The sequence below is a fragment of the Syngnathus floridae genome, chromosome 6, assembly GCF_059516105.1.
Source record: "Syngnathus floridae isolate MCC-2025c chromosome 6, RoL_Sflo_1.0, whole genome shotgun sequence".
In the NCBI taxonomy this organism is placed as follows: domain Eukaryota; kingdom Metazoa; phylum Chordata; class Actinopteri; order Syngnathiformes; family Syngnathidae; genus Syngnathus; species Syngnathus floridae.
This window is the reverse complement of record NC_142418.1, coordinates 17,288,856-17,316,178: the sequence shown is the minus strand read 5'-3', so window position 1 is coordinate 17,316,178 and position 27,323 is coordinate 17,288,856. Positions and strand designations below refer to the sequence as shown.

The following is a 27,323-nucleotide window of genomic DNA, read 5'->3' as shown; positions in this document are numbered from 1 at the left end:
AGAATGATGTTCATTATATTTATTTTCCTTAAGATGTATAGTTTCTAATATTCGTGTGACAGCTAAACGTGTTGACTTTTACTTGTATTGTGTTGGTGCAGCATGTGAAAGCCGACTCCCCCCTTCCTCCCTCCCCTTGTCCTCCCTCCCTCCCTCCCTCCTTCCTTCCGCAGTTCTTCATCGTGTTTGCACTCACTTGATCCGGAGCGGAAATTCCTCTCCCTCTTTTTTTTTTTTGTGAATGACAAACTCATTAACAATTCATCAACACAGAGGGGGGCGGGGGAGCAAGAAAGGAGGGCGGTTCGCGCCTTCCGGCCAACCGTTGCTAGGACGACCGACACTGAGGCCTCCTGCGATTGGCTGAGCATTGGAATGCCGAGCCGAAGCCACGCCTTCTCATTCTCCTCCTCCTCCGCCATTCAGAGCTTCGCGCTGCTCTCCAGGCTTCAGTAAGAGAGAAGAGAGCTGATGAGCGAACACGGTTGACAACTCATTCATGATTCGGGACGACCTCTGTTGGAAATTCAACATTCTCGGATTATCTTTTTGGCCTGGGTTCGTTAAGAACGAAGCGATTTGAATGAGCAAGAGCCAGCCGTGGGATTCATTCATATCCCCGTCGTACACGGAGCCAACCCACCGCCCATTGATTTAATAGCGCTTTCCCCCCCGGGACCCGTCTAAATGCTGGACAAGTTCAAGCCCGTGGCCCCCCCGCAGAAGCAGCCGCTCGACTCGATGGTCATGGCGGTGAGCAAGACGTCGGCGTGGCTCCGCGAACAGCTGGACGCGCCGCGTCGCGACTGCCTGCTGCTTCTCATGGACTGCCGCGGCCAGGAATCGTACGAGTCGTCGCACGTCCAGGGCGCCATCAGCGTGGCGCTGCCTGGCCTCATGCTGCGCCGCCTCCGCAAGGGCAACCTGCCGGTGCGAGCGCTGCTCGCCGACGGGCCCGACCGGGAGCGGTTCGCGCGCCGGTGCAAGAGCGCCACCATCGTGCTCTACGACGAGTACAGCCGCGAGTGGAACGAGAACGTGGACGGCGGCTCCGTGCTGGGGCTGCTGCTGCGCCGCATGAAGGACGAGGGCTACAAGGCCTTTTATCTGGAGGGTGAGTCGCTCCCCCGGAACCGCTGCACTTTGGCTGCTGGGCTGGCTTGAGTTACCCGGCCGTAGTTGACACAACAAACAAGTCACAACCTGAACCAACATCAGAACAACAACAAAAACTATACATTTGTATTTGTTGCAATACAATTAGTCATATTTTCCTTCAAAAAGGCAAGTTATTTGAATAAAACAAATGTTTTTATTACACTATACTTTTTCGAGGAAAAATAAGCAAATTTGGTATGGAATTTTTCAGTTAAATATTTTCCAAACAAAAAACTAGACAGTATAAGTCTTTTTTTTCTCCAAAAATTATGCATTTTTTAAAAAAAATTCTTGCATGAAACATGATCTTAAAAAATGACTTGATTCTATTATTAGTCAAGTCAGCAGCTACCGTCGAGTTTGTCTTATCTTACACCAGCATAACCTTATGGTGAATACGGATAAGGTGGATGTGGTAAATTAGTGGTGGTAAAGCAAAGGTCCTCGGTCCATATCTGGTCCGCTTGGATCGGCATACAGGACCTGTATTACAATGATTATGTTCCAATGTTTATGTGATATTTTCTGTTGTATTGTTAGTTTATGTAAAGTGCTTTGCAAAAGTGCAATTGAAATAAAAATGTATTGTATTGCATTCTAGGCGGCTTCAACAAGTTCCAGGCTGAGTTCCCGAATCTTTGCGAGACCAACCTGGACGGCTCTTCCGACAGCAGCCCCCCCTCCACGCACGTCCTGGGCCTGGGCGGCCTTCGCATCAGCTCGGACTCTTCGGACATTGAGTCGGACCTGGACCCGAGCAGTGCCACAGAGTCGGACGGCAGCCCGCTGTCCAACCCGCAGCCGTCCTTCCCTGTGGAGATTCTGCCCCACTTGTACTTGGGCTGTGCCAAGGACTCCACCAACCTAGACGTGCTGGAGGAGTACGGTATCAAGTACATCCTCAACGTCACGCCCAACCTGCCCAACCTCTTCGAGAACGCCGGCGAGTTCAAGTACAAACAGATCCCCATCTCGGACCACTGGAGCCAGAACCTGTCGCAGTTCTTCCCCGAGGCCATCAACTTTATTGGTAGGTTAAGCACTGAACTCCAAATTGACAACAAAATGTTTCTCCAAATGTATTCATTTATTTAGGAAAAAAAAAACTTTTAGTATTTTGGATTAAAAAACAGTCCCAAAGAGGAAGCGTGTTGCTGCTTGTTTTGTGTTAGCGTAGCCTGTTAGCCCTCGCCTTTCCGTGACACTGGCGCCATTTGGGCTACGAAAGGCAGCCGGAGTCATGAGGGCGCTGTCAAGGCTCACAGGATGTCAACAGGGCCTGTAAATGGCTCCTTTTGTTCATGTAATGGGGTGGGGGGGAAGGGGGGCATGTCCTAGATTACTTTCAATGGAGCTTCCTTCCTGTTACGCTCAAATTACCGTCCGGCTTGTTGCTCTCGGGTTTCAGCCAGGACCTTTTAGCGAGTGCAGCTCTTACACAAGAGCCTGCTGTAGCGCTACGGCCCCCGCTGATCATCTCAACCACTTCCCTCAGCGCTGATAAGAGGCCAGCGCGTCAAAAACACAATGTTCCCGAACATGCTTTCATCAGTTCAGCAAATAGAAAGCAAAAAAAAAAAGGCAAAGCTCCATAAGCTTCCATTCTTATGTTTAAGTAAATAGAAGAACCTGAGTTCCCATGTTAACCATGCTCCATTTCTCTTCCAGACGAAGCACGGGGTCAACACCGCGGCGTGCTGGTCCATTGCCTGGCCGGCATCAGCCGCTCGGTGACGGTGACGGTCGCCTACCTGATGCAGAAGCTGCAGCTGTCCATGAACGACGCCTACGACATCGTCAAGACCAAGAAGTCTAACATCTCTCCCAACTTCAACTTCATGGGCCAGCTGCTGGACTTTGAGCGCACGCTGGGCCTCAAGAGCCCGTGCGACAATCGACTGGCCGCTACCTCTGTCGCGCCCCCCGGCGGCCAGCCCCTCTACTTCACCACCCCCACCAACCACAACGTCTTCCAGCTGGATCCTCTCGAGTCCACGTGAACGGGCGGCAAAGGTTGAAAAATGTGAAATCTTGATGACCTCCTAACGTCCTGGAAAGAGTTTTCTGGCTGACAAGGCCGGACGCGAGCGGAGATCGCTTCAAAGCCGGCCGGGCGGGTGAACGGCGGTCCTTCCAGCCAAGTGCGTTCAAACCGGACCACCATTTTGAGTCGTGGACTCGATCTGACTTTAGCGATTATCTTCTGTGAAGACACAACTGGACGCTCTTTTGTACATAGTTGTTGATTATGCCAAAAAAAGAAAACAATCAAATCAAAAAGGAGGCTTTTTCCTTCTGTGTAATCTATTGCAGTGTTTTCCCAACCTCATAATGGAACCAGCCCAAATATATCGTGAAATATCTCAAATTGACATCAGGTAGGAGAAAAAGGCATGAAGACTTTGAATACTAGGACCAATCGAGTGAAATAATAAATTCAGAATGATAATAATTTCCCACAGCACAGTGTATGGGAAGCACTGCTCTGCTCTGAGCCAACAGCAGGCCTTGTTTTTGCACCTCCCTCCCAATTTATCAGTCCAGCTGAGGTTGCCTTATTTATTTCGCCTCCTCATGTGACTTTTTTTTTTTTTTTTTATGGGGTCAAGTGGAGGGTTTTTTTTTTTTTTGGTGCGTGTGTGTGGTGAGGGTCTCCGGGGGTGAAAGTATATGACGATGAGAGGAAAAGAATGTGGACGTCTCCCTCCTTCCTCCTATGAATGTAAAGATAAGTTATTAATAAATGGATATTTTGTCTACGGAAAATACTGTGTTGCGTGTTCTTCAAGCCTCGTGGCCACAAACTGGTTCATCCAGGTTTTGTTTTTCTTTTTTGTTGGCTGAACCCTCAGGTATTTCCCACGAGACATCAAAGTAAGTGTGAGCGACGACAACAACAAGGCACTTAGGTGTCTTCATAGACTTTTAAAAAGGAGTTCATAATGAAATTAAAGTAACGCACAAATAAGCAGTTTTTTTCCTCCTCATTCAGGATGACACGGGCAGCACCCAAGTTGCCATTGCAATGTGAGAGAGTTTAATTTTTGTACTTGTTTTTTAATGTAAAGTCACTTATACACATTTTATTCTAAGATGTTTCAGCTAGTGGCTTTTACACATTTTTCCACGAAATCAACATTGAACTAGTTTGTAACTTACGTCATCTTTGTTTAAAAAAGAAAAAGTGGGTCTTCCGGACACTGTCATTTTGTTCAGGCACCTTTGTGGACGGCTACAGAGTCCTCATAGGGTTCATTGTGTGAGGAAGACAAATATTGCTACTCATTGCTCTGTGGAAAAAATAAGTGATGAAGAAAGTTACTATTGTTACATATTGACATCTAATATTATGTCACAGTGATGGCTTGAAATGTTTAATCCAACTGTGAGTGTGAACTTGAGTGAACTTATTCAGTTCATAGTTCACAATTGAAATTTTATGAACAAAGTGAAAAGTCAATTTTCTCATTGTTCTCACCCATTCCATTCATGCGAGTACCCAAGTGCTATCACCTTACAATCTCAAGTCTTTTTCTTTGAATGAATTGAAACAAAAACATGACTGTTGGAAACAAATGTCGTAAAAATGAATATATATTTGCTTTAACTAACTTTTCGTTTTTAGTGAATGTATTATTTCTTAACCTACACTGTTGCTGATGTCACATGCCACTCCAGCAGGCTCCGCCTCTTAAAGACATGAAGTTTAAAAATGCATGTAGATGACGTCCTAGCTTTTTCCCCCCTACTTTGTTCTTATGTCAGCCTCCTCTGGAAAATGATTACGTGCCGCATGGAAAAAAATAGCAACACAAATGGAGAGTAAGAATGAATCATTGCGTGTGTGGGTGTTCATGAATCACTGTGTGTTGTGTTAGACATCTAATGATTGACTGCTATCCAAAGCGACGCCTTAATGTCATTGTGTGTCTTCATTCTATTTGTGACTTCACAATATGTCACGATAATTATTTTTAACGCACTACCATATTTGACTTCCCCTTTAAAAATCATGAAAAATGAAATAACTAGATTCACTTCTCTCAGAGTGAGAAAACAAGCTATGTAAATATCAATAAATTGAATTAAATGGTTAAAACCATCACTCTTAGTCTGCGATTCTTATCTTTCGTGCATGTCAGCTCGTCAAAGTTCACCGGAAATCAGAGCATCCTGAACCTTTAGCGAGTGATTGACAGGCAGGGGTGGGCACGCTGGGAACGCCCGGCAGGCAGGCAGGCAAGCCGGCACGGACCCCCTGCTCTGGCTCTTCCTGTTCGCAACCTCGGCCGGTGTCGGGCGACGTGGGCGAGCGAGGCTAATTTTAGCTCCACGCGTCCTTCACTTCCAATCGTAGCACTCTTTCAATGCTTTTTCCACCGAGGGCCACCTTGGAAAAAAATAAACCTGACTCCGAGATTCACTGTACTAAAGTTTATTAAAATAGCACAAACTGTCATGAAAGGTACATTTGGTACTTTGGAGGAACTAAAAGTTCTTGGACGGAATTGCAGGTTTTCCACACACATGACATCCAGCCTTATTTTGGAGATGGCATCCATGTTGCTAAACTTGGTGCGCCTGCTAATCCTCTGCTAACACTTTGAGTCCACATCGACACCCCCGCCGACCCCCCTGCCGGTGTTGACAGCTCCCCCCTCCACACACACCTTTTTCCATTTTCTTCACCCGCCTATCAACATAAACTGCAGGAACTCTTTTGTATGTTTTTTTTTCACATGAATCCAATTTTCATTCACCTGTTATTTATTCTACTTGAAATGTTTGTTTGCATGATACTATCGATGTTTATTTTGTCTTCCGCCCCCTCCCCACTTTGACAGCTGGCTTCAGTTCCCTTTTTAACCCCCCCCCCACCTGTCTCATGTCACCGTCACTCCCTCCTCATCCACGCCAGCAATTTCCTGTTGCCCTCACAGATCGTGTTACACGTTCCAAAAGTACACACAACCCACACAGCCACATGGAAATGCACATTCTCCCTTGGCATGCCAACCATGCTGTCATCATCATCATCTCCACTCACAAGCCTTGAAAGCTCATTGCGGCTGCTTTTCTCTCCGACACACACACACGGATTATTAATCCCACTCAGGGAACAGGCTGTGACCCAAAATCTCATCGGAAGTAACAGATGGCTCACGAAACAACAACAAACACCAAACACTGGATGTGTGTGTGTGTTGGTGTGTCCCACCTTTATAAAAAACGTTTTTCTTTTCATACTCAAAGTACATGTCGTTCCTGGAACACAAAGATTAACAGAATTAAGAGATATTTGTAGCAACAGTTGGTGGTAGAAAATAAGAAAGAGTTTCTAAAAATCAGTAATCACATCTTTGGTTTTTCAAGTCAAGGAGACTCGTCGGAGCCGGGCGAGGCCGAGCTCCTCACTTCTCTGAAAAAGTCAAACAATAACCGTTAATCTAGTCTTTCATCTGAACTGAGATTTTAATAGTTAACAAAAACGAACATAAAACTAAAATCGACACGAAATGAAAACAAAAATGCTTAAAAAAAAACAAAATAAAAAGTCACTAATTAACTAGAAGCTGTCATGAAGCGATTGGAGCTGGGTGACCAAACGCAGCTTGGACCAGAATTAATTGAACGAACTCAAAAGACAAACTATAGTTGCTCGACTAAGGACGTGAAGAACAGAACAGAACAGAACAGAACAGAACAGAACAGAACAGAACAGAGACGAGAAACAAGGAGACATGAGACAAGAACAAACCAAAAGGGGAGTGACACGCAGACAGGCCTTAAATACAAGACAGGTAACGAGAGGCAGCTAACGGCAATTACATAGATTGTGAGGGAGGGGAGGGGCGAGCACACAGTAACCATGGCAACATTAAGACAAGGACACAAACTGTGACAGATCTTGACAGAAGCAAGTCCAACTGCTCAAATATCCTACTGCAACACCGATGCTAGTTTTGTTAGCCCCTCTATGACATCTACATTATGAGTTAGCATTAAGCTAATTCATGTTGATTTAAAGCCACGATGTGTAATCCACATTGTTTGATGTTTGGTTTGAGAATAAACTTCAATTTTGGAGTAGCAATAAACAACTTTTGATGACATCGTTAGTTTACTGACATTCTCAAGGTTCTCCCAATGTCAACAGTGGCAAAGAGCAAACAGGCAATTGTTGCTGAGTTCTTGATTTCTTTCCTGCTTCCGTTTATTTGAAGTCGTAAAAGTCCCACGCCGCCTCTGAAATTCCGGGAAGGAATGTATGCAGTGTGTACATAACACGGCGGCTTCACTTGGCTTTTTCCTGCACGCTGGTCTTTGATCGTCTTGGAAAGCAAACACTTGACACGTGCTTCACGACTTTTTTTCTGCGAGAGTATCAAAGGCTGACCTCTTGGCGAAAAAGTCAAACGTGTGTACATAGTAGATTCACTTGACTCTCAAACCGTCGGCAACCGCGCAGTTCCCGAAAGAGTTTTTGAACCAGGTGGCATCCTTGTGTGAAGAAAAAAAAAAACGTTTTTTTTTAAAGTGAGAAAAATCTCATCTATAGTCTTTTACCATATAAAATAAAGATGGGCAACCAGCTGGCATTCAGAGTGACCCTCAACTAATTTTTTAGAACAGAATATTGCAGATGAATTTTAACTTGTTTTACTTTTATTGAACTTTTATTAAACCATTGGCAGCAAAACGATTACAGTTTCTACACAATTTAAATTAGGTCAAGAGAATAAAAAATAAACTTTGTTACCTAACACTATCATGGATGATTCCATTTAAATTGTATCTAAAATCTAACATAAAAGTACACAAAGAGCGATTTCTTTTTTTTTTTTTCCCCATATGGTGGCTGCCGACTGATCGAGCACTGATTTGTTGTGATGCGTTTGAGAGTATTTTTAGTTGGTGGTCCATCCGTAACCTGTCGGCTTTCTCGCGAGTCACGACACGGACTTATGAAAGCTTTATCAAAAAAAAAAGAAAAAAAAGAAAACTCTTTGGCTCCTCATCAGCCTTTGAGTCATTCGAACTCTTCTGCCCACGCTGTAACACTACAGGGCTCTCCAACACAACACTACATGGATAGATAGATGGATGGACAGAGAGAGAGAGCGAGAGAGAGAGAGGTGTCCATTGAAAAAAGGTAAACTGCCATGGCCCTGAATTATGTGTGCTGTTTTCATGTAGCCCACAGAGAGTAAAAATAGATTTCCACAGGCTGCAGCCCTGGTGGAGGAAAACAAAAACAAAAAATAAACCGTATGAAATCGAGTTGAAAATGAGAAGGAGCAAAGGACACAGATTGACATCTTGTGCACAGCTCAATGATTGATTGAGTGTTCACTCAGTCACTGTACACGTCCACGCGAGGATCAGCAGATTTGTCGTCGATGGACGGAATCGATACAGGATGTAATTGATGGGATGAACGAGTGAATTGATGGATGAAGGAATTTGTATGATTTAGATGGCTGGGTGAGGAGGTGGAAGTTGATAAGTGAAAAAGAATGAATGAATGAACAGAAGAATGAATGCTGATAAAGGGCAGATTTATGAGAACTGGCTGACAATGAGCCAATAAGGGTCAGATGAATAAAAAGACTGATGATGATGATGATTTTATGACAAACAACGGAAGGTCAGGTTGTACTTCTTACCGTATGTAGATGACACATGCAAGTTTTTAAACTTTATGGCTGTTCATAGAGTGAGAATGGGTTGCTATCAGTGCATTTTCTTCACTCTTGCATAATATGCCAGTGAGACATTTACCAATGAGCTTGGAACGCTGAGGAAAACGGCCAATAAAAGCTTACTAAAGAGCAAAGTACGAGTAGAACAAAAGTATAAAGGACGACAAAGGATATTTTCCTTAAATGGACAAGCTGATGGAGCTGCAGCAGGAAAGTAGCCGCTTAAAGGTAAGCTGCCACTTGCGTTCGCCTATTTTCTTCGTAATAATCCTCATTTTGTGTCAAATAAACTCAGTCAAGGGATGTTTTTAATGAAAGATGCAAAAACTTATTTCAATTTGCCTTTTTCTTATTTTTTTTTGTCATTCAGAGATTTTTTTGGTGTTATTTATTTATTTCAAATCGATATGACTTAGTTGACAGTATTTATTTTTATTTGATTTTACAATTTACACACACAATATTTAGTAATATATATAATTTTTTTGGGGAGTGTGCATCTCAACTCCAGACAATTTGATAAAAAAAATTTGGAACACTTACAGAAGTGTAAAATTCCAAAAGTTGTTTTTCTTTGACAAGATGCTTTTTTGATTGTCCCTTGTCTTGCTGCATTTCTCCGGTGGTTGCTTGATTTGACGTCGATTAGCTTGTCGCTAATATTTCGAGAAGATTGGCTAATCCCGAGATGACTGTGCTGTCCTATTCAGGTCATCAGTGGTGATAATAAAAACAACACCCATTCAAGTTCCCAGAAGGACTATTAATATATTCCCATTCTTCCTGCTCAATTTCTTTTATATCTGTGGAGGGGGTGGGGCCAGATAAGGAGCCTGGAAGTGGCCTTGACACCCCCAATGCCATTTTCGGGTTAATAAACTTGCAATTTTGGCCACAGCTGGATTTGAAATTGTCCCACATAAAAGAAAAAACAAGACGGACTTCCTGTCCCTGTAAAAGTGAACAAAAGAAAAAAAGTCAAAGGTGACGTTCGCCCCGGTCAGGCTTTATTGAGTGTCCCCCCCCCCCCCCCCCCCCCCCCCCCCCACTGCCCCCGTTAAGAGCCCGCTTTCAAGTTGAACTCTTGAGGAATTCCCGACAGACTTTTGGTGCCATAAAAATTGCTGAGCATCCTGGCAAACAGAGCTGACCTCATCCGGGCAGGAAGTTCACAAGGTCGTCACTGACGGTGGGGGGATCAGTGTGTGTGTGGGGGGGGGGGTTCACACACACGCCTGATAAGCTAGCAGGCCAAGCCAAGCTGAACTTTGACCCTTTTACACTCTGGTGCTACAACACAGCTGCTCAGAGCCGAGATACTGTAGCACCTCTCCAAAACATAAGCCAAACAGCAACTGTAGCTTTTTCCACAGTGTAGCTGTCAACTAAAAAACTCCCAAACAAAAGCAGATTTTTTTTTTCCCCCCCTGAAATTTGTTTTTGGGTCATATTATTTGAAAAACGAATTTTGGGGGAGGAATTGCGTTATTAGTTCAGAAAAAAGTTTCACGAATAAAGTCACAATTTTACTGGAAAAATGTTCAGGAATGTTTTTCAGGCTTTTTTTTTTTTTAAAGAGACAACATTTTATTTAAAAATAAGTATTTTTTCATGTAAAAATAAGTATTTTTCTTGACTGCATACATTACAAAATCATTTTTTGCATGGAAACTATTTTTTAACAGGTTGATAAAACAGCAATAGGAAAAAAAAGTCTAAACACGACTTCATGGGGAAAAAAAAGAAAAATTGGTAAGATTAAATCCATGCGTCTCAAAATATCTTTAAAAATCGCAAGGTTAAATGAAAAATAAACAGCAATTTTTGTTTCACAAAAAAATTGTACGCTCTGATTTGAAAGTACGACTGTCATAAAATAAAACAAGCCTCCCTATAACATTAAAAGTACCTGAAAAGACTTTGGTTTAACAAGGCTATAAGAAGATTTACACGAAGCGTATAGGAACACTTATGTAACAATATCACGTTTGTGCATGTGTTAGCATTAGCATGTATGACTATTGTATATTTAGTACAGATGTTAATTCTGTAACCATGTGCCGTACCTCACTGTCATGGAATTAGCGCCATTGTGAGGCAAAGCTCCATTTCCAAGAATGATGACGGCACTCCATTTGAAATGTCTAATTTTGACAACTTTTTCATAAAAGCTTATGCAAGGTGTTAATCATCGTCTTGTGATTCATGCCCTGCAGTACATTTATGTATCGAGAAACGGCCCTCACATCCCCACTGCATGTGTTGTCATATCTTTTAGCATGAAAGGAAGGGGGGGGTGCATATATTCTTTATCCCCCGTAAAAACGCAAATTTTTATACTACTCTTTATAATACTGCCATGATATTAATGTGATCGTAAAATACGATTTAGTGCTATTTTTCTTGTTAAAAAACATTCTAAATTATGTTCTTGTTTTTTTTGGATCGGATTAATGGCATAGCCATTCATTTCAATGAGGAATGATAATTTGCCTTACAAGAGTCGAGTTAGGAGCGTGGTCACTCGAGTCGTAAATCAAGGTAGTAATCAAGTCCTGTGTTTGTGTGCTAAATGCTAAAGTGCAGTGCTCATCCCCTAGATGAAGAGATCCTTGGTAGCATCACGGGGAAGAGGGTTAGGTAGGGGGTCGCATTTGCGTCCTCCTCCACCACATCTTTCTCTTGACCTCTCCCTTCACCCCCCCACTCCTCCTCCTTCCGCCTTACGTAATACCGCGACTGCAGCTATGAATGAATGTGACTCAATGAAGGCCTTAAAATGATGAATGAGTCGACCCACCCCTCCTCCTTCCTCTTCATCCCTCCTCTTCATCTTCCTCAGATTAAACTGTAATCCTGCAGGATGATGTCGTTGCTGCATGGAAGTGGTGGAGGGAGGGAGGGAGGGGTGGGGAGGATGAATGATGATGTCATGTTTTCTGGGTTCATTCATGGGGATGGAAGAGGAAGGAGGGAGCCTGACGTCTTTTTCCGTTCTGAGAAATAAATATGGCCATTTTGTATGTAGAAAGACTAAGCATTACTTAAACACTACATAAAATATATTGCCCCCTTTTTCTGATTATTATTTTTAAAAATTGCTAACTTCCTTTGATTACACTCGTATGATAATAATAATAATAATAATAATAATAATGTATTGTACGATCCATCCATTCGTGTAAAGGCCTTCTTGACGTATGAGCCAGCAACCCAAATTAGTGCCTTCTGATTTAAGTTACACTGCCATCTAGTGGATATTATCGGCAATGTCAAGCACACGTACTGATTGTTCTTTGCGTAAAAAGTGTAGACTGAAATGCATTGACGTACAGAAATAAATGTGAATTTCTACTCTCATTTAAAAAAAAAAAAAGTAAGCTTCCCTCCGATAGCGCTACATGAATATCTGACATCCCTTGCCATGATGTTTAAACTTTTATTTGAGTTCTAAAGCATGTTAGGGTTAGAGTTAGTTCCATGTCCTGTTTGATCTCATTTTGACCTGCACCAGGCTCAAATTTCCTATCTCAAATTTTGACTCATATTTCTCGTGGAAACATTAAAGATTTAGTCAACTTTTGTGTGTGAGCCAGCTGGACATTCACATTGTTTGTCCACCTCGTGACACTCTTTAAGGCTACTTTAGTTCTTGTCTTGAATGATAAGCATAGTAATAACTTATTGTTCAAGGATGTCATGTGTCACATCTGCTAATACGTGTAATTGTTCATTCCAGCCGTAGAATGTCACACATTTGTTAACTTAATAATAGCGTGTGCATGTGTGTGTATTTTGTTGCGTAAGATTCGATCTCTTTGTGTGTCTTGACGTGAAGAAATTGACAATAAAGCAGACTTTGACTATAGTCATGGAATAAAAACGTGTTCCTCTGTGCATACATAACGGCTATCCACCTTTGGTTAAACACGTTGATATCATTTTATAATAACATAAAATAATCGAGAAGCACTAACTGCAAAAATCTAAGATTGGTAAACTAATATCATACTTTTATTAGCTTTTTCAACCGATGCTAATGCTACGTGTCAGCAAGCTAAGGCATGGGACGTCGTTCCGCTCTAGTTGGACGTCTCTTGAGGTCACGCTAACTTCCTGTAGCTAGTAAACTCGTGGCGACGGGGTTAAGGTTCACCATTTGACGCGGTCTCGTGTGTGGCAGCAGAGGATTCATAGTCACAAGGCTTGAGAAATGTTCCCCCCATTGATTCTTTACAATTGTCCACACGGACCTTTTTCTACAGTTTAGTCACGCTCGTTGCTTGAAGGCTACGCTACGCTATGCTAATGAATCCATTTGCAGTAGGTGTGCTGAGATGGTGACCCTAACGAGGTGAAAAAGCACAAAGGGCCTTTGCGAGGCTTGCCTGGGTGCCCAATCGCTTTGAACACTAGCTGCAGGTAGCATCGCTAATTCAAAGCGTTGAGGTTTTGCCAGGTTAGCATGTGAAAGGCGGTATTCACGCGACCCTGTCTGTATGCTGGTCATGTACTACTTACTTACAGTACTTACTTACTGTAAGGAAAGACAATCACTCTTCATGACTTTTATTTTGACCACCCACGATGTTGCGTTTTGTCATGCTCAGGGTAAACTTGGGTATTTTCTTCTCCGGCAAATAACATTGGCCTAATTTTTCTCTCTCTCCATATTTAATTAATTTAAGTTAAATACATTTACATTTAAAAATTGTTTGGGTTGAAGTATTTATTTCGTTTTTTTTTAAAAAACCAAAGTTGTATATGCAATAACCAACTCCTTTAAGAATAGTGATAATAGTTTTTAAATCTGTCATATTTAAATAATAAAAATGTTAAAAACGTTACAAAAAGCCCTTTCCCCCTGTGTTTGGAGCCCTGGGACACCAATTTAATAGTAATTTCAATTTGATTACTAATCTGGAAGGACATTGAGTGGATCAAGACTACCAAAACTGATGCTAGGACCCCCGTTAAAGCCAGATAGGCATCTAGAACTTGTTAGCATGTTGCGTTGCTTGTTGTGTCAGATGGAGGAGACCCCGCTGAGTCCTCGCCCCGTTCTGTTTACAAAGCTGAGAACTTCACTGACACCACAGCTATTCATTCATTCATCTGCATACCATCCAGTAAAAATCCATTTGTGCTCATACTCATAACAAATAAAATTTCAAATGTTCACGTGAACTGTGCACGTTTTTTTTTCCTTTTGTCAACTTAATTCAAACTTAATTGATCGTAATGGTAAATTTAGTTTTGTTAGTTGACTAAATTGAACATCTGTTTAGACTAGCTTTGATTTGATTAACGTCAGATTGATTATGTTGATCCCCACGAGAGGTAGATGAGGGATGTCAATGGCGATCAGTGGGTAGGAAAAAAAAAAAGAGCAAATCACGCTACTCCGTGACACCCGAGTTCCGCCGATGACGAGGGTGACCAATGAAGCGACACGCTTGACGGAGGCGTTTTCACAGGACCGGCCCTGGTCACGCATCACATGACCGTACAGTAGGTCCAGGGGGCGGAAGGTCTTAGAGCCACTCGGCCACCCTTCTTGTGACTCGAGCTTCAGTTGCCGTGGCGACCCATCGTCTTAGTCCTGCACTTTTTTCTTTTCCGCACTACTCTTGGTTTGGTATTTGTTGATTGTGCGCCTGCGGCATGCACCTCACCGTCAAGGAGGAGCGCCTGGAGCTGGGTCTGAAGGAGTTGGGAGCTGACAATCCAGCTTTTGGGGTGAGTTGTGATCAGTAACTAAACAAAGAGGTCATTTTGGTATCTTTTTTTTTTTTTTTGTAGAAGTTGAGGTATTTGTCCTTACAGTCTTACAGCAGTAAGCCACTGTGGAATGTGGAATCGACAAAGTTGATGGGGGGGGGCGGGGTTTCTACTCAAGTTAATATAACAAAGTTAGACAGGTAACAGGGGAACACCTGCTGTAAAGAACTCTCATGAAACTGTATTTTTGAAAAAGTAGACAACGATTCTCAACTTGGACGGCCCACGGTCTCGCTTCTACTTGAAACATAAACATGGCAACTTTTTTTTTTTTACTTACTTTGTAACTTATCACATGAAGCATTGTTTTCTAGTCGAAATCTATCTATCAATCGATCTATCTATTGATCTACTGATTGCATGATGAGGTCGGTTTTGGTTAAAAAAAGAACAGATGTTACTCAGTTACTCCCCTTGATTCATTCATTGGCCAAACACACGTACGTTAAGTTCTCCAAAGGTTTTATTTTGTTCTAAAACGAGCACATTCGTTGACACTTCCACAATATGACAGAATAAATAAAGAAGTCACATGAATTGAAAATCGTTTAAAGCTTTTTGAAGTGGTTCATCATGGTTTACATTGCAAAAAGAGAGGGCACTAGAACAGGGGGGGGGGGGTAAACTTTTGATTTATCAGTCGGACGATGTCTTTTAAAAGAAGACGAATGTGCAATCGTGCAAGCGGGCTAAAGTGTGCCGTCAGCTGAGACCAAGCAAAATAAACATTTATGACTCCAGCGTCACTTTTGTCTCCTACAAGCCATTAAAAGTTATGATCGTTAGCAGTAGCTACTCTGGCATGTGTTAAATCATCAAAAGGGGTCAAAACCTTTATAGGGGCTAAATGTCACTGACATTTAGGCTTAAAGAATATCTATGTGCTTGTGATATGGAAGTTGCACATGATGCTACATGGTAAATAATCGAACTTAACACAACATTGGACACACTGGCAAGCGTTTATAGGACATTCCAAAAGCTGCCATATGTACTGGGAGTAAACTTCGACGTTCTGTCTTTTACATCTTGTCAGCTCTGATAGTACACATTGAAGTTGAACGACACAAAATGCATCTCAGGCAATCATTTTTTAAAAATGTTTTCTGAAACTCCTCATTTGAGAAACAAGAAAGCGAGTATTTAGCATACAATCAGTAAATGTTTAAAATATAGCAAGTATGTGAGCAAGAAAATTAAAGTTATTCTTTTAAACTATACTATAAGCTATTGGTTATATATTACTTTTAATTGACGGGAGAAACATAAAAACTTTAACCTACTTCACAAGTATGTAAGTTTCAATTTATATGTTGTGAAAGCGCAATGTAAATAAATAAAAGGGAACACCGCAGTGTAGGATAGCCACCACTAGAGGGCGACATAAAACCACAAATGCCCTTTTTTAAGTTTTGAGCCGAGCGTGTGCAGATGTGTTGCTTGTCGTTTGACGTGTTCGCTAAAGAATTCTTCAAGTCGCGTGAACTTTGAACTGGAGCCTCTATAAATGTGCTTTTTTTTGTGACGGCACGCCTTCGTGCATGTGGCAATGCTGGTGGATTTACGCAAGTCCCCATGCAGACGCACTTTGCTAATGACGTGTGATGCGCAACATGCATGTAAGCCGCAATTCCCAGTCGAAAAAGATGCCTTGGCCTTCATGACATTTGAACTATGGGGCCCCCAGTTTTGCTTTTGTGTGTATAGAACAAAAACAAGCTTTGAAATAGACTCATACATATTTAAGAGGTTATTAAATGCAAGGCCATTAAAGTCCGACTTTTATGTAATTATTTTTCTGCAAAAACAAAATAGATAAAAAATAGTTTTTAAAAAAGAATAGTAATTTTTTTTTAAGTTGCAATTTACAGAAATAAATGCATTTTCCCTACAGAAATGTCAAATTTATTTCGATCTCATTTTTGGGGAAAGATTGCATTTCAGTGTAGAAAATGTATTTGCTTTGTAAATTGAATTAAAAGCTTGATCACAGAACAAATCAAATTCATAAAGTCAATGCACTACTGTTTTTTTTTTCTAGGAAAGAGCAGTCAAGTCATAATGAGCCCTTTTGATATTGTGGCTATTTATTTTTTTAGACAAGTCCTATGAAAAACAACAATATGAAAAAAATGGTGTTTTTGTCATATTTTTTCTAAAATCTGCTATAAAAAAAACTTGTGCTATACAGGTGGATATTGCTCAAGCATTTTGTTTTCCACCTTCCAGATGTTCCTCAATAATTCGCAACGCGTATCCGTCGCTGGCAGTGTGGAGGATTCAGCAGAAGAAAAACGGGGCCAACCAAAACAACCCTTTTTTCTTCTTCCTCCCTTAGCGTCGCTATTTCACCATATTTCTCGGGTGTCACGTGAGGAAATTAGAGAATTCCTTAGCGTGTTGGCAACAAATGGGTACATGAAAAAAAACTGTGAACTTAATACTCAAGTTCAAAAGTCAAAAAGCGCTTGAGAGGGAAGATACTCAACTCTGGTCCAGATTCAGGAGGGATTTATTTTGACTGCTTTCTGTGACAATCTGTTCACATCGGGAGGCCAAGTGAGGATAGGGACCCAACAGATCCAGAATGCGGGTGGTTTCAGGTGTTGGAAAATGTAAACAGAAAATGTTGGCGATGGATCACTTGAAAATACACGTAGAGAAGAAAAAAAAAAATACCAGGGCGTGAACACCTGACACCTAACCTAACATGAAAGCTAATCAAACCAACTGAAGCAAAACATTCCCAAACTAATAAAGTGAATTAAAACAGAAAATAAAAAAGTAAAAGTATGATTTCAAAAAAATTAAAATACAAATTGTTTTTATCTACTGTGTTTGTTTTGACTAGTAAAGCCAAACGTATTGATATTTATTTAAAATTTATTTCACCGCTATATCTATCTATCGCCCAGCCTTCATGTTTCCAAGGCAGCGTGACTTGAATGGCGAATGCTTGCACCATGCTGCCGAAAGTGATCTGTCCCATGCGGCCTCTGAGAAGAAGTTGACCTTTTTGTGTTTTTAAGAATCGCCCTCAATGCGCCATATCAGGCGGTACTTGCTCCTAGTGGTTATAAATATGACAACGCCTAGCATCCACTGACAGATAAAACGAATCAAATTTGTGCCTTTCAATTTTTTTCCTGGCCCAAATTGAGGTGCATTGGTTTTCCTTACTGGGTACATCTATTTAATGTGCACCATTTTTTTTTTTTTTTTAGTTTTTCAATCCGGATCAGAGAACTTTGATGTGCGTCCACGCCCTTATCATTTACGGCAATGTCTAGTTCAAGAACAGGATGCTTTGTCGTGATGTAAATACATGAAAAGGAAAAGACAACGACGACAAGACAACAACGGCTATCGGATTCGTCGTGACACACAAAGGAACCCTTGTGGCGATTTCTTGTGTTAGTAGAGCGGACGTCATGCTTACATGGCGCGAGGTCGGGTATCAAAGGCACTTTTGTGTATGACAGAAAAGTGCTGACATGGTAAGAAAAAGGAGCATGAATTGCTCTTGATGTTTGACATGAAACCTAATCGAGTACCTGTCAACCGATTCACAGCGGGAAGCCGCCATACCGCTGATGTCCACTGGTGAGGTCGCCATTTTGTTCACCACTAACTACCGTATTAGGACAGATCCAAAACTATTAAAACCCTGTTCAGAACTCTGATGATTTTTTTTTTTTATTGTCAACAAGGGAAAGCTGTTATACTCCAAGAGAACTGTTTTTATAGACGAAAAAGTCATTTTTTTTTTTCCAGAAAAAAAAATCTTCGCCGGCCACTTTGCTGCACATAAAAAAGATTTATTGCTCGGCGTTGAGTTGGTTTCAAAGAACGCGAGGGGCGGCGTTGACAATCACAACAACAATAATGTCACTTGGGAGAGACGCAGTAGCCTGGACCCCCACCCCAGCCCCCCGCAGTAGCCCCCTGCAGAAGGTTTTCATTTGCCGCCACAGTTTGAGCTAAATTAACCTTGGTCGCAATGACGATGGCCGCCGCCGCGTACTAATGGAAGCCATGCTGAGTCACACTTTGATCTCTGGCCTGTAAGTGAAAACGAAATGCCCGTTAATTCAACGTCAAACACGCCATGGTCGTGCTGTACGCCGTGGTTACCGTACTTGTCCTAAAACACGTGGTGGTATTTAGCAACCTTATAAAAAACGCTCTTGCCAAATGCGGTGCCACAAAACCAGTCATCCTACTTACTGTAGCTTGGTTGAAATGTTTACCATGTGGATAACCACCTGCTTTTGTGACACGGCACCGTGAGGCGGTTGTTTCCATGACGACCAACAACTTGAAATGACAACAAACGTGCAAAACACCAAGCGGCGCGAGTAGGCCCCTAAAAAATAACTTTGACGTCGGAAACTCAAAAGTGCGGGGAGGGCGCTGACCTACCCGCATGAACGGATTCCATACATATGTCATTAAATCCACAGCAAAATACAGGCGAGGTGAAAGGTTAGGCGGACCACCGGGACTAAAAACACATTTACGGTATGTGCGAGTGTGTGTGTGGTGGGAGTAGGCCTCCCTTCTTGAGCATCCCACAAATCAAAATGAATTTCAGCGCATATGCTCGGTATTTGCTTCTCAGTGGAGACAGACGACGGTATTGACGGAATTCCATAACACACATCGAGACTGAAATCTAAATAAAACCTTGTGCTGTGTTGTCGGGTAGGATGACGTGTGATTTCATGTGACGATGCGGTTCTTTTGAAGGGCAAAGATGATGACGGACAGCCGGCGGTGGACGCGGAGGTCCGGCAGGAGAAGGCCAACGCGGCCGCCGACCTGGTCTACGCTCTCAACGACCGGCCGCCCTGGTACCTCTGTATTCTGCTGGGATTCCAGGTAAATTCATCTCAGGCGGTTTTATATCGACATAAGCAATGACCCCAACCGTAACCACTACTTTGTTAGCCCCTGTTTTGAGGTCACGTAAGGTGTAAGAAGACATGATTATAAAACGAGGATCGTCTGAAAACTTGCGGAAAAAAAATCGGACAAATGGACAGAGCGACCGACCGCGGACAAACTATACGACACACCGACCGACCGCGGACAAACTAACTATAAAGGGTTTTCGGTTTGAAGGTTACAAATGCCGTGCGATAAACTAGCTAGTGCTGCAGCGTAAAAATGTGATAACCCTAACCCCAACCCTGACTTAACAGGATCCTCGGTTTTGGGTTCAGTCACCATTGTGGGGTTGAAACTGTCTTGCTAACAAAACCAAGTCACTAATTTACTTTTGAACATACTAACTAACCAACTTTATTAACATTCTGTTCCTCATACTTCAGTCTTCACTTTTATTTGATCTCATGGAAACGAGCATCTCGTCAGGGCAGGATTAAATCGCAATCACAGCAAGTTCTTTTTCATGTTTTTTTTTCCATGTTAATGGCTAACCACGGCTAATCAATTCTGAGCATGGATTTGAATCATACTAAGAAATAGTTTCAAATCAATTTCTGTCTTCTTTTGACATGTTTATATGCAGCTGGCGACCTTGGGGCAAAGTATTGCTGCTTAGTTTGGACCTAAAAATCCTGCCGGCATAAATTTTTTAGTAATTCTAGCTTTTTGAGCACAGCTGCGTCATGAAAAAAATGTGAACATGGCATTCTAGATTTAACATGGAAAGCAATTAAAAAAAAAAATCTTTGCTTAAGTCTCTAGAACACATAGCAGCTCTAGTCTAAAGTAGCGCCATTTTGGTTTTAAAACAGGCTTCTTTTTTAAAAAATCATTCTGTGTCAAACTGGTTAAAGAACTATCAAACCAGTGGAATTTTCCAAAACTTTCAACTTTTTTTTTTTTCCTACCATGTGTTGTAGACCTGTTCACCGTGCGGGATGCTTACACAAGCAATAACACCGGTGACATATCACCATAATGGAGATACCACCCGAGGCCCTAGTTCTAAAACAATCCATCTCCGCAGACTTCTGCCACCATCCAACTGACATCTCCCGTTGGGCCTTGAAGACATCACAATAAATCTAGGTGTTTTACAATGAAGTGTCCCAATGCCAACAAATATTTGTAAAACAGTGGGGAACATTTCAATGCAGTTGAAATGGAACATAAACATCCTGAGAGACATCGAGCGTTGGCAGCGTCAGAAAGCTTGGAGCTTGTTACGATGATCGGAACTGGCAGTGTCTTTGAGGAATGATATCAGCTTGGCTTTCGTGTCAACCACCTGCACTTGATCAAAATTGTGGTGGATTGAAGAAAAAAAAAAAAGCACTTAACGGAGGTTATTTGGAATGACCCACCAAAAAAGATATACTCAGCGACTGTCAATCATGGAAAATTTGTATTTTGTGAGAAATCGATGGAAATTCACCAAAGAGGAGAGCCATGTTTTTTTTTACTGCCAAACTATTTGTGTGGTCTTCTATAACACACCAGTGAAACAAATTTAAAGTAGTGTGAAATTAGTTTATTTAAAAAAACTAGATGGGTATTTTCCATTAAAGGGGAATCGATTTTCCTAGGATTGAATGTCTTGATCACAAAAAAACTCGTTTAAAGATCGATTTAAAGACGTGGCTTTTGTTGCAGCATTACGTCCTGGCGTTCGGCGGCATCATCGCCATCCCGCTCATCCTGGCCGAGCCGCTCTGCATCGGCGACAACAACGTGGCTAAAAGCCAGCTCATCTGCACCATCTTCTTTGTGTCCGGACTCAGCACGTTGCTTCAGACGGGGATTGGGATCAGGTAAAATTAGATCCAAAAAATAAAAATGTTTTAACCCGATTCTGAAAAAACAAAAATTGCTCATCCGCTACCAAATTTCACGGCCCCTACTTAGAATCCGCAGCAAACTTTGCGGAAAATCGACAATTTCTTGGTTCTCGCTCATTTCTAGGGAGAAAGAACAAGACGAGAAGGACAGGGGTTGGAATTGAGATTTTTCTCGTCTTTCAAGCCCAGACAAACTTTTCGAGTCAGGCCCGCGCTCTCCCTCCCGCACTAGTCGTCATCGCCATAAATAAGATGTGTACGCAGCTTAGCGCGTATAGCTCATGTGTGTAGAGAACTCCCGGGAGCCATTAAGCGCAAGCGCGGGGGAGTGAGGAGGTGACGACCATGATGGCGATGCATCCATCTTTATAAGCACGCAGCTGCCTCCCACACAATTGAATTGTACACGCTCGCTATTGAAAAACCTGAACAAATAACCGAGGCTTTTTGTTGGAAGCGGCGGCCCACGCAGGTCGCGACGAGCCAAAACGCTACATAAACGCGGATCTAATCTTTATTTGCTTTGCATCCTTTTCATGTTTCATGACAAGCGGCCTGGTGTGGAGTCAAGGTTGGAAAATGGGTAGAGTTTACACAAAGTTTGTTTTCTCAAATTCATTCCTAGGAATAATGTGAACCGTATCATAGAGAAGAATACAATTAAATTATGTCAATGTTTTTCATTTGATGATGGATTTAAAAAAATAAAATACATTTGGTGATGAAATATTCTACATGATGCATGTAAAGTCAGATCTGCTTGACCACATAACATTACAGTTTAAAACAGATGTTTCAGATATTTGCTGCTGCTGCGGTTTTCTTTAAACACGTTCATACATCTGCATACATAAATTATTGACCTCTTTAAGCTGTTGCACTACGAATTTATTTCTATTTCCCCTCCCAAAAGTTGTAAACTCAATGTTTTTCCCATCACGGCAATGATGCTCTATTGATGAGAGGAATTTACTGTCCAATTTCGACTTCTAAAGAAACGTTAGATTTTTTTTTTTTTTGCAATACATAAGCATCTTTATATAGCCAATGTGGGTTTCCAATAACTAGAAGCATGCTGACATTAGCTTCAAATTAAAACACAGAATGTGTCACATGTGGCGGCCGGAAGCAGTTTCATTCCATTATGTCTGATACTACATCACAAGGCGAAAAAAAAAATCCTTATCACCGCAAGCTAAGCAGAGCACTTCTTTTCTATTAATTTCTGGTATCTAACAGTAGTCATTCCCTTTGCTGCACAGACTGCCAATTCTCCAGGGCGGGACCTTCAGTTTCATCACTCCGACCTTGGCCATTCTTGCACTGCCCAAGTGGCAGTGTCCCACCTCGCAAGAGCCCGCCATGTTGTCTGCGCACAACGGCAGCAGTCCATTGCAGATAGTGGACAACGGCGACGAAGTGTGGATGTCGAGAATGCGCGAGGTAAGTCCGACGTGGTGTCGGTCGTCAATAATCAACCCGGACGTGATTGTGAAGAAAGAAAGCTCGAAGAAACATCAAAGGGTAGTAATAAGTGTGATGAATTGGAAAGTAATCGGAGTGAATCGTATCGGAATCAAAACGGGTGAATCGTGGGTGAATCATTTGAGTTGACATTCTTAACATGAGACAACTGCATCGAAGCAGAGTTGAGTTATTTGCCCCTTTTCCCAGTTGGAGGTCTGAAACGACTTCCTGCTTTTGCTGGAATGCAGCCCAAAAAGTAACTCGACAAGTTCACTACCACTAAGAAGAAAATCTAACATCCACCCGAACCCCACCCCGCCCCCTCCGCGGGTACATGAAAAGAGTTCTGGGGTCATGAATTAAAAGACTGACTGGGGAATTCATCTGTCATTTGTTAAAAGCTCATTAGGTATTTTTGCAGTCATCCATCTCAGCTCTTGTCAGTGCAGTGGCTGCAAAACAAATCCTCACAAGAGCGACCATGACTCAAATGGTCATAGCGACCATATTATTCAGATGTATTCTGTGATGTGTGAAGATTCTAATTCAGCAGATAGACGGACATATGTGCTGTCAGATTTGGTAGACCTCTAAAAAGTGAATCGTCTTTTAATTGGAGTGAATCGTATCACTCATTGTGAACGGAGTACATGGAATCGTTTTAAGCGAATCTTATCATAATCGGAGTCAATTTTATTGTGATGAGTGACTCGACTCATTGAAACTTGGATGGAATTAATCGCAAAGAGTTGAAGTGACTCATCGAATCCGGGTTGACTCAATCGTATCACAATTGGAGTATCGTAATTTGAATCACATTGTTAACGTACTGAATCGTCTTGCTGCAAACAAACGTGGCTGACGTGAATCATTTTTGATCTCGTTTGACAGATCCAAGGAGCTATCTTGGTGTCGTCGCTTGTCCAGATCACGCTGGGCTTCACTGGCCTGGTGGGCTTTGTGCTCCGATATATTGGACCGCTGGCTATCGCGCCCACCATCAACCTCATCGGTCTGTCACTGTTCACCGAGGCCGGCAAGAAGTCAGGCGGCCACTGGGGGATCGCTGCTCTGTGAGTCTGCACAGCTTACAGATGATGGAGGGAAAAAAAACGCTAACGTGACTGCGGTAACCATTTGGGGCCCAGCTTTTAGCTTCAGTTACAAGATTAGCCATCGAAAGCTAAACGGTTGTAGCATTTTGCTTAAACAGCCAATTTCACCTCGCAACACTGATTTTAGGAGGCATGTCTATCATGGCTGGGTGGAGCATGACGAATAAATTTGAGGACTGGGAGATGTTTAAGAAAAATTCAACCCCTGAAGCCAGTCTCACTTAGTAACAAGAATGTGGTAGACTAGTCTGTCATGAGTAGTCATATAAAAAAGAAAAACTAAGGAAGCCATAGCCAGAAAGTCAGTCTGACATTCTGGGTGTAAAACCTTTCGTTTTCCAGGACTCTGTCAAAAGACAAACTTCTCCAAGAGATATTGTACTGCAACTAAATTTAAAGCACATGTACTCGAAATGCAGGGCTATATTTCAAAATCTTTTGAGTTTTGTAGAGGGACCAAGTCAGTGAAGTTTGATACCTCACCATAAAATGGGAAACTCAAAACCACCAGGTCAGCGTTTCAGCAAAACGTGTCCGCCATGTTTTTGCGTTTTCACTCGTGTACGTTGAATAGAGGCAACGGGAATTGAGCTTTTTGGATGGAAGGCTAAAAATGTTTCTTCTGTTCAACCTGAATTTAATCACATGTAAAAAATCAAGGATGCGCTGTCGAGTCTCAGCTTTTACAACAGCACGTTGCTTTACCATCAGCGGCCGGTTCTGTTCAAAGGGGAAACCTTGAACGAGGCCTTGGGTCTGTTTTGGGCGACGGGATCACGTTTGTCTGTGGAAAATTCGTGCGGCAGATGAAAGCTTTACGCCATTACGGCAAAGGCGCTACATCTTGATTATTGCACCACAGTGCGCTTTGATGTTTTTTCTCTTTTCCGCTGACTTGGACGCTGAAAACCGCGTGTCACTAAGTGGGATTTGTCAGTACAAGTGGTTTTGTCACAGAGGTCTGGCGGCTACAGCTGCAGACGCTTAACAAGAAGCACTTTTAGTCACTTTACTTCGTTTCCAGTTTGAACCGAGCAACATCTGCGTTTGTACCGAGGGCCACATTGAGAGATTTTTTCTGCCGTGTCGGGTGACCTTTAGGCGGTTATTTCAAGAGGCTTGCGAGCGTCAAGTACCCAAACCTAGCAAACAGGTGAGCAGTGATCGTTACCTGAGCCCTTATTTATTCATTGTATGTGCCTTCTTGGTTTTTACTTTTTGTATTGTTTACTTGAATGTCTTGTTTGTCCGTGGACCAATATAATATATATATTAGTAGGAAACGCAATTTCGATCTCTTTGTGTGTCTTGACGTGAAGAAATTGACAATAAAGCAGACTTTGACCGTCATGTCATTTTCAGCTGACAGCGAGTGACAAAATGGCCGCCGTGAGCTTGCTTACAAAAAGGGGGGTGTTTTATGATTAATTCATAATCTACAACATTTTAATCCCAAAGGTAAACTTGGACTTGAGTTCCTCTTTAAGACAAGCAAAAGAAAGAGAATTTATCCTTTCCTTCAGAGTAACTCAACAAAAAACTGCACTTATTTACATTCAGAATTAGTTTATAGCTAACACGGGACTTCATTGTTTTTCCTCATCAATGAATCCCATCTACTTGTTGTCGTCAATAAGCGATTTAGGATCTTGGATAAACCTAACCTACACATTGTTGTCATCAAACACCGTTTAGAGTCTCGACTGAACCTTTTTTTGTTAACACTGAAGACAATTTAGTGTTGACGTCGCCTCACGTACAGGTCTATATAATCACCAAAGACAACAAGATCTGTCCGATTTTATTTACGATTTGTACGTGTTCAACGTGTTCACATAGTCCAGGTGTCCGTAGGAATTCTCGCAGTTGTTGATTTAGGTCAGTGTGTGGGGGGAATGAAATAAATCTTGTGGATAGACACCAGCCAGGTAGGACCGATGTTTTGAACACATTCCTTGGAATTAACAAGGTCATTTCCTGTCTTGAAAAGCAGAACCGGCAAAGTTAATTAACTAGACGATATTATTTGGAAATGACGCGTGATGGGTCACGGCGATGAGGATGTTACGAGCTAGTTTTGCGGTCCCAAAATGAGGAACTACCGCAGCATCATGCCCGGCCAGCACACATGGTCGCCATTAACTTTTTGCACTCTGTCTTTCACAAAGTGTTCTTCGCAAGTTTGATCGGTTATTGTGCGGGAAAAATGCTGTTGCTTGAATAATGGCGCCTCTTTTTCTTTAATGAATGATTGATTGACTTACATAATTCAAGGCCTGCTAGCTCTCGTCCCTCCCCCCCCCCCCGGCCAACGAGGGAGTGTTGCGTCTGTCTTCAGGCACGTAAAGGTCAATTTTTTTTTTTTTTTGTATCCAGACAGAACGCATTCCCAGGAATACGTTTCCACCTGAGCTCGAGGAAGGCTGCGGTCGGTGTTGCTCTTTAACATCTGCAGATGTGCTGCTTGTCAACATGTTAATTTCGACATAATACATCACGCCGCAACAAAGTGTGACACCGTTTCCCACAGGAAGCAATGGACATATTTTAAAAGTCTATTAGAGGAGAAAAATGTTTCAAACTAAAACTATTTTAACATTCTTAAAGCCCTTGTGAAGTGAAAGTAATTGTCTTGCAAATTTGACACACAGAAGAGAAAATTCAAATGATTAAAATAAGGCAAGTGTCGTATATAAAATTCGACTTCTGAAAAATCAAACTCCATCTTCCTTCTGCCTTTGTATCCATACATGTTTGAGCCACCAAAATATATACAATTAAAGCCTCCGGTGGATGGAATGTATCCCTTTACCATATTAGGACATGAGGCGCTAGCCACCAGCTAGCTTGCAAGCTAACTAGAACGCTGTGCTTACCCACAGCATCAACGTCTCATTTTGTTTCAAATTAGTGTTTCACGACAGGATAATGTTTGAAATTAAGATTTGAAGCCAAAATTTGTGTTTTAAATTGTGGTTTCGGCACAGACTATGGTTGCACGTTTGGGTTTTTCTCTCAAATTAAATCTGGATCTCAAACAAATTTTGGTTGCAAAGTGTGTAAATTGTTCTGCGTCCACAGCACGGTGTGCCTCATCCTGCTGTTCTCGCAGTACCTGAGCCGAGTGGACGTCCCGCTTATTGCCTACAAGGACAAGAAATGGAAAGTGTTCCACTACCCTCTCTTCAAGCTCTTCTCGGTGAGTCACCGGCTTCCACGCTTGAACTTGTTTGCCCCCCGCACGCTCTGCCGTACAAACTGCGATGCTTTTATATTACTGTTGAGTAACCGCTGATCGCACCTGAGACGCT

At 42.1% G+C, this 27,323-nt stretch overlaps 2 protein-coding genes and 1 long non-coding RNA gene across 8 annotated transcripts in view; 2 read left to right on the top strand and 1 right to left on the bottom strand.

The window, feature by feature from the left end:
- Positions 1-27,323, bottom strand: part of LOC148396987 (uncharacterized) — a 64,119-nt gene that overhangs the window by 10,916 nt on the left and 25,880 nt on the right. For 2 of the 5 annotated variants that reach the window (XR_015859030.1, XR_015859031.1), the window contains exons 4-5: positions 6,515-6,577; positions 6,377-6,423 (exon numbers count right to left, since the gene is read on the bottom strand). The exons of 2 other annotated variants lie outside the window; for them this stretch is intronic. This is a non-coding gene — a long non-coding RNA (uncharacterized LOC148396987). The remainder of the gene's footprint in view (positions 1-6,376; positions 6,424-6,514; positions 6,578-27,323) is intronic. One more of the 5 variants, XR_015859032.1, reaches the window with a different exon arrangement.
- dusp6 (dual specificity phosphatase 6) lies at positions 426-3,924 on the top strand. The gene is made up of 3 exons (XM_088378494.1): positions 426-1,114; positions 1,760-2,188; positions 2,827-3,924. The coding sequence occupies exons 1-3, from the start codon at positions 688-690 to the stop codon at positions 3,156-3,158; spliced, it is 1,188 nt and encodes a 395-aa protein (XP_088234620.1). The 5' UTR covers positions 426-687; the 3' UTR covers positions 3,159-3,924.
- Positions 8,969-27,323, top strand: part of LOC148396988 (solute carrier family 23 member 1) — a 31,272-nt gene continuing 12,917 nt past the window's right edge. The window contains exons 1-6 of one of the 2 annotated variants that reach the window (XM_088378490.1): positions 8,969-9,089; positions 19,392-19,523; positions 21,246-21,403; positions 22,693-22,873; positions 23,789-23,970; positions 27,094-27,211. In XM_088378490.1, the coding sequence (XP_088234616.1) occupies positions 9,045-9,089; positions 19,392-19,523; positions 21,246-21,403; positions 22,693-22,873; positions 23,789-23,970; positions 27,094-27,211 (816 nt within the window). In that variant the 5' untranslated portion in view covers positions 8,969-9,044. Of the gene's footprint in view, positions 9,090-14,510; positions 14,601-19,391; positions 19,524-21,245; positions 21,404-22,692; positions 22,874-23,788; positions 23,971-27,093; positions 27,212-27,323 lie in introns of those variants that run through there. The other variant, XM_088378489.1, reaches the window with a different exon arrangement.